Here is a 7,814-nt window from a genome sequence, read left to right on the forward strand (position 1 = left end):
GATAAACTTGGAATGAACTTCCTGGAAATTGAGGAAACTACAACTATCAAGATCCCAGTACATCAAGCCTATATTGGGCATGAAATAAAGCAAGCAAGAAAATATACCCCTCTTAAGATATGGTCATACAATTCGAAAGAATCAACTGACTGCACCGGCATTTACGAGTGTCAAATTTAAACAAATTATAAAAGAACAAACAAACAAATGTGACTCGGTAAATACTTGCACGCACCCGATGTTTACATCAAATCATACTACTTTATCATGATTAAGCCAAAATTAAGGTTAATGTGTATTAAATAACTACTCCATGATTTAACAATAAGAGTGTAAGTTAAGACATGTGCTATTAAATAATCTTGGTATAAACACCGGATGCACATAAATTTTTATCACGTAACTTTGAGTTGGACGGCTTAAGTTATGTCCAATTGTTCATTCAAATTGGCCAAAGCAAATTTTGGGTGTGTTAACCTTTTTATCAGTTCAACCCATTTTAACATGTCCAACTCACTCATTTGACACTCTAAACAAGCTAGAAAGCACACTTCAATTGTACATTTCATCACAAAACCACTAGTCGAGAAGAGTTCTCAATCAAAATGTTTAACTTTTTTTTTCTTTTGATAATCATGTTCGGGCCAACTTGCCACACGACTAATTCTATAGGGTATCTGTTAGCTTCCACCAACACAAATATCGAGTAATTCTGTCCATCAAAATTTGAGCAGATAGAAAGGATTCACCTAATCGTAGATCCATTTCACTCTCTACTCTGGTATGTCAATAATTGATATGATAGATTTGAGTGGACAGCAATAGGTATGGTGTACAATGTACATCCATCTATGCATTATCTGCTATATATTCATGTGGGGGGAAAGAAGAAAAGTCGCTTAATTATACCTTCATTAAAAACAGAGAATTTTCAATTAAATATATGAAAGTAATGTACTTGTCAATCTATCAACATCCAACAATTAAGTTGGAATATCAAAAGAGTTACACTAATATAAATCTGTTCCAGATAATTACCGATGGCCGGCAGCATCTACAAATCTGTTAAAATAATATTTAGTCTAACAAATTATGCAAGCATAAGCACTGGTGTAACATGAATGAACATACGTTGAGACAGCAGAAAAGTCCATAGGCGGATTCAGGAACTGAAGTTTATGAGTTCATACAACAATTTTAAGTTAACATATAATAATAACTTGATTCACAGTAGAACATTTATAGATATTTGGTGAAATTTTTAATACATATACGGCATCTGGACACTCACGTGAATCCACATATTATATTGTAAATCTGTCTTTCTGTATCAAAGTAGGAAAAAATACGATTCTAGAGGTATCAAAATCTATAAAATATTCCAAAGTCAATTCTGATAAATACAATATATAGTCTTGAGTCTTGATCAAGAAAAGCTTACAATCAACTTATTTGTTTTAGTCAAGTTGTTTAAGTAGTTAATCTGTCACTGTCTAATATCTTAAAATACTTTTCTGTAAGTACGAAGTTTCTAGGAAATTTGTCTGCTGCCAAAATTTCACTGAATAGGTGCAAAAGCTTCTCTATTCTATTCTAATTCAAGCAACCTTAATAGCTAAATCCCCTAAATGGTACAATTTTCTCAAAACAAAACAAAATGTATGATAGTTCTCTCTTTGGTCTCCTGCAAATGTTATACGACACACTGAAGAACGAGGCGAAATTCCTGTTAAATGTTGGCAACCAAATCCAAGCTATTCGAGCAGAAATAAACCGAATACAATGCTTTTTACAAGATGCAGATGCTAAAAAACCTGAATACGAGACAGTTCGGAACTGGCTAGCAGATATTAGGGAAGTTGCTTATGATGTGGAGAATATTCTTGAGAAATACTCCCACAAAATTACTTCAAGAAAGGATCAATCGATTTGGAAAGAGAATATAGCTCTACACAACATAGGGACGGAAACGAAGGATGTTATGTCAAGAATTGATAGCATAAGAAGGTGCATGAAAACTTATGTTGATACTGGAATTAGAGTTATATCCCCAGGAGAACCCTCATCTGAGAAAAGTCAATGGTTAACAAGATCTTATTCTCATCTTGTAGATGAAGATTTCGTCGGATTAGAAAAAGAGGTGAATGAGTTGGTTGAAGAGTTGACAAGTGATGAAAATGTAGACTTTCATGGAGTTTTGGCGATATGTGGGATGGGAGGTCTAGGCAAGACAACACTTGCCCGAAAAGCATATCATCACAATGATGTACGAAGTCATTTTCAGGCTTTTGCTTGGGCTAGTATATCAAAGCAATGGCAAGCAAGAGATGTTCTACAGAGGATCCTCACGAAACTTGAACCGAAAATCAGAAAACAAATTAACAAGATGATGGACGACGAGCTCGTTAAGGAACTTTACAAAATTCAGCAGAGTAAAAGATGCTTGGTATTGCTGGATGATATTTGGTCAACAACTTTCTGGGATAGTGTAAAGCATGCTTTTCCTAAGGGGAAAGAGAGTAGAAGCAAAATTTTGCTCACAACGCGCAAGAAGGATGTTTGTACACACATAGATCCAACTTGTTTTATCTGTGAACCGAGCTGTTTGAATGCTGAGGAGAGTTGGAAGTTGCTTCATAAGAAAGCATTCCCCAGAGTAAACACTCCAGGTAATTATCTTCAATTCAATGAAATCTGATTTAAATAATTTCCTCAAATAGGTCTAAAAATCCAAGAAGTTTAGCATCAACAATCAACTAAAGAAGCCAAGAGTATCAGAAAAGGAAATAAGATTAGAAACTAATAATCTATTCCATTTTCTAACACACAAAAGTTGGAGGGTGTTATCAATTGAATATTCCATCTGTCTCAATTTATGTGACAATCTTTTCTTTCCAGTTAGCCCAAAAAAATGACATGTTTCTATACTTAGTAACAATTTAACTTTAAAATATTTAATTTACCATTTCTGAAATAATTTATAGTCACACAAATATCTACGGCTTGTTTTAGCCCATATGTTCCAAAAGTCTTTCTTTCATTTTTAAACTCCGTGCCCAATCAAACACCTTCGCATAAATCGGGACCGAGGAACTATAGCATACTACTACTCAGCGCGAAATGAAAATTCTTTCTTGTTTTTATGCAGATTTAAATATTGATTTGGAATTAGAGAGGCTTGGAAAGGAGATGGTCAATAAATGTGGAGGCTTGCCTTTAGCCATTATTGTGATTGCTGGAGTTTTGGCTAGAAGACCTAAAATAGATGAGTGGAGAAGGACGAGCCAAAACCTTAACCTTCGCATGAGTGGTGAAAGTTTTGAACAAGATGGAAAAATTCATGGTGCCCTAACTTTAAGTTATTATGACTTACCATATCAGCTTAAGCCGTGTTTTTTGTACTTGGGCAACTTTCCGGAGGACCAAAAGATATCTGCGCAAAGGTTGTATCAGCTATGGGCTGCTGAAGGTATTATATCATTGGAAGGTAACCAAGGAGAGGAGACAGCAATGATGGAAGTAGGGGAATGTTATTTGCACGAATTAGCTCAAAGGTACATGGTTCAAGTGGAACTAGACGAAACAACCGGAAGGATCAAATCCTGTCGACTTCATGATCTCATGCGAGATACATGTTTGTCGAAAGCAAAGGAGGAAAACTTTCTCAAGACAATTTCTCCTCAGCCTTTGGTTCAATCGATGCGCTGCTCTTCTTCAGCTAAAGCAACATCAACACGCACCGTACGTAGACTCTCTATCACCGTAGACAATGAAGTCCAGAACTATTTCTCTACTAATGATAAGTCCTTTCAGCATGTTAGATCAGCTTTGTTCTTTCCAATACAGGCAGGGCGCGAAGGAACAGCATATCCCCTGCCTATATTCCAAGGTCTGTGCAATAACTTCACAATTTTGAGGGTTTTGCACCTTGAGAAGTTTTCTTTCGAGGAAAACCTGCACAAAGCGATTGGTAATTTGGTGCACTTGAGATACCTGAGCTTCAGACATTCACGCTTTCAGAAACTTCCATCATCTGTAGGTAATCTTAAGTACCTACAGACACTTGATTTGAGGGTGAATTTCTTCTCATACTTGACTTTGCCGAATACTATACAGAAGTTGCAAAACTTGCGGAATTTATATCTTCCCCCTTCACATCATAACACGTATAAGTTGGAGCTAAGTCCTTTAAGCCACTTGGAAATGCTCAAGAACTTTGATACACAAGTTTCTCCTTTTAGAGATCTCTTCAAGTTAACAAAACTTCAGAAACTCGCAGCTGTTTTATCACTGGAGTTGAATGAGATGGATGAGATTATCACACACCTTACCCACAAAACGGGGAGACTCAGGGAAACATCCTTCCGCATTTACTACAGATTTAATTCAGAAAAAGATCTAAACCTTCTGAAGAGACTGTTAGGTTGTCACCACCTCCGCAAGTTAGATTTAATTGGACATATCAGTAAGCTACCAGAACACTACTTCTTTTCACAAAGCCTCACTAAGTTAACCTTGAGAAGGAGTGGACTTGAAGAAGACCCTATGCTTATTCTGCAGAAGCTGCCTAAACTATTTACCTTGTCATTACGTGGAAACGCGTTCGTTGGAAAGGAAATGTGTTGTTCTGCACAAGGGTTTCCCCTCCTTAAAACTCTTAAGATCCAAGGGCTGCCAAATTTAGAAAGCTGGAGGGTGGAGACAGGGGCCATGCCCAATCTAATTTATCTAGAAATTGAAGACTGCAAGAAATTGGAGAAGGTTCCGGATGGATTGAAATATCTAACTAAGATACAGGAGATAACGATTATAGACATGCCAGATACCTTCCAAAACAGGCTTGAAGAGGTTCAAGGGGAAGACTTTTACAAAGTTCAATTCAGGAAATTTTTCGGCACGAAGAATTTTCCCAAGATTAAACCCAAAATACTATTATCAGGTATTTAGTCATAATAGGTCACAAATTAGCTGCAGTCCATTTTGCTTAAATACTTAATCGCGTATTCTAAGAACTGAATTGTACCTTTATGTTGAGATTTAACATGCCCCTATATCTCCACAATCCATATATCATCAATTGAATTCTCAAGTATCCCTTATTTACATGTGCAGGACATAAGTTAGGCGGATTATTCCAGACCATTTGTCCATCAACAGTACCAAAGGAATGGAAGAGGGTATAAGTACTCAAAGGGAAGATAATATCTAGAAGGTTAGTAATAAAGAGACTCATAAACTTGTCAAATTTTTCATCACAAACCATTAAAACTTCACTAACCCTCATACTAAAGAGTAAAGACTGTGGTTAACTCCAACAAAAGCATTTCCCATGCATATCGTGTACAATCTTCTGTGCTAAACATACTTAGCTTTCTTTTCAGTAAGAAAACTACCTCTGAATCTTAAGACAGTGCCATGTCTAACAAGTTCGAAGTCATGTGTTATCGAGTTTAAGCAAATCTATTATGCAGAGTCATTTCAGCAAAATGCTTATTTCATGGAACTAATGTATACTACCGCAAAAACAGTAATGATTGTTCACATTAGTTGTAATCTAAATCTGTATTTCAGTTAAAACCTACATGATCAGATAGAAAACTATTTGGACTCCTAATTTAAATAGTAAAAGCTGGTTTTTCCATTGATATGAGCTAGCTTATTATGCAGGTCCTTATTTGTTCTCTATTTGTGGTCTTGGTTTCTTTATTCAGGTCATGCATCTGTTGATGGTTGGACTATAAGTAATTTCAAGTAAGACTGAACAAAGCATGGCAAGTGGACATGTATGCTTAATTTGGGATGGCAAATTTGAAGCAAAAGATGGGAAAGTTGGAGGTCTTGTTTCCCCTTTTAGCAAGGTTTTAGTTAAGATATTATATCTGCTGTGTATATATATTTGTTTGACTATGGACTGGAGGTATTAAGTCTTGTATCATGTTTGTCATTAGTTTACTCCCTCTGTGCTTTTTGTTTTTTGTATGATAGTGTTTGAATGTGTACAAAATTTAAGAAATAAGCATTGACTTCTGACACAAACTAAATATATTTAACATATGCCTTAGTATCCTTCTGGTTTTTAGTATCCTTCTGGTTTTTCAACATGTCATCACAGTTATTCTGAGTGCATGTCATCCTCAGAATAATTACTATAAGAGCATGTCATTAAGGGCATAATGAGATGTTAAACTTATAGAAATGTGTTAATCTTTTGAAATGGATTAAAAAGAGAAAGAAATTAAACCATATAAAAAGGGAACAGATCGAGTATAATTATTGTTATTTATTTATGGTTGAATACATAGCAACCCTTAAATTTGTCCAAAGTTTTCATCTAGACACTTAACTAAGCCTCCGACCCATTGAAAACCTGACAATATAAAAAACTATGTCTAATAAACATAAGATGCTGACATAGCAGATGACTTTCCTCCTAACATCTAGTAAGCTTTGAAGGTCGGGAATTAGAATAGAAGGTTAGTAGGTAGCTGAGTGTTGTCGCACTATGCGTGGGAGAGAGAGGGAGGGGGCTAGGCTCCTCCTATTCTCTTTTCCTTGTAGCAGTAGTATTCAGTGATACACGTAGTTTCTTATTCCTCGATGTGTATTTTTATCTGTTGCCACGTTTGTTTTGTATCTTGCTATTTTGTTGTCCTTTTTCTTACAATCCTGTGTTCGAATACTTTTCTTTTGAGCCGATGGTCTACTGGAAACAACCTTTCTAGCCCACAAAAGTAAGGGTAATGTCCGCCTGCATCCTAGCCTTCCCAGACTCCATTTTTATGAGATCACCCTGGTTATGTTGTTCATTGTTTGTTGTTGTTAAGCTACTACAGAAGTTTTTGCCAAAAAACTTGAAATTTCACAGGAAAAATGAATTTCAGGCCAATCTTTTTTTTTTTCCCCCTACTTTCTCCTGTTCTTCTTACAAACTTATATATCTGGCCTTCTTTTTTCAGCATAAATATGAAGAGAATTAACATTATTTAAACATTAGGACATATAAACCTTGACCATAAGAATCTATATTGCATAACACATGAAAGACAAATGAAGCAGTCACTACAATTATAAAATACGGAAATTAAGAAGAAAATAATAAAGAGTGGACCTTCAGAACGGAGCTTTAATGGGCTAATTAGCTTGAATGTACATAGCTTTCCAGCCCAGTCAGAAATTAGGAAAAGGAACTGGGCAATTTGCACGATTTCCCTTCAGACGGACTGGTCTTTAATTTTTGTCCCTCAATTTGCTGGTCTTTAATTTTGTCCTTTTTCTAGGTTCGAAACCCAGCGGAATAAAAAATAATAATAGTTTCGTAACGCATAGGTTTTATGAACCTATGCCTATTCAGATGAAGTTACATAGAACCTGTGCCGGAGAAGACAGACTTTGCCTCGTAAGACAGACTTTTAGTTATGTCTTAAGGCAAAATATGCAGCATAAGACTGACTTTTTGCAAAAGCTTTATCTTGCGATTTTTTTTTTAATTGAGCGGAAGTTCAAACCCAAAATTTCTGGATATTTTCGGCCACCTTTTTAAGCGAACGACAAAAATTAAAGACAAATAATTTGAGGGACAAAAATTAAAGACCACCCAAAAGAAGGGCAAGCCGCGCCAAAAAATGGAAGGAACTTTGACCCAAAAACTCAACCAGTGAGGCCCAACAGGGATTTTGGACTTTGAAAAGGGGAAATAACCCGTAAGTATGGTTCAAGAATCTAGTTTGCAGCCAATATAGCCCACTGCATTATCGGTGTATAAATAATATATTTATTTTGTATAGTTATATAAAGTTGTTCAACTTCTTTTGTAA

General features: G+C 35.8%; 1 protein-coding gene across 1 annotated transcript; it reads left to right on the top strand.

Moving 5' to 3' along the window:
* The first annotated feature begins 1,456 nt into the window (after window positions 1-1,456).
* On the top strand, window positions 1,457-6,067 carry LOC132604332 (probable disease resistance RPP8-like protein 2). The gene is made up of 4 exons (XM_060317785.1): window positions 1,457-2,669; window positions 3,149-4,939; window positions 5,113-5,212; window positions 5,712-6,067. The coding sequence occupies exons 1-3, from the start codon at window positions 1,658-1,660 to the stop codon at window positions 5,181-5,183; spliced, it is 2,874 nt and encodes a 957-aa protein (XP_060173768.1). The 5' UTR covers window positions 1,457-1,657; the 3' UTR covers window positions 5,184-5,212; window positions 5,712-6,067.
* The last annotated feature ends 1,747 nt before the right edge of the window (window positions 6,068-7,814 follow it).

This window comes from Lycium barbarum, chromosome 7 (genome assembly GCF_019175385.1).
Source record: "Lycium barbarum isolate Lr01 chromosome 7, ASM1917538v2, whole genome shotgun sequence".
Lineage (NCBI taxonomy): Eukaryota > Viridiplantae > Streptophyta > Magnoliopsida > Solanales > Solanaceae > Lycium > Lycium barbarum.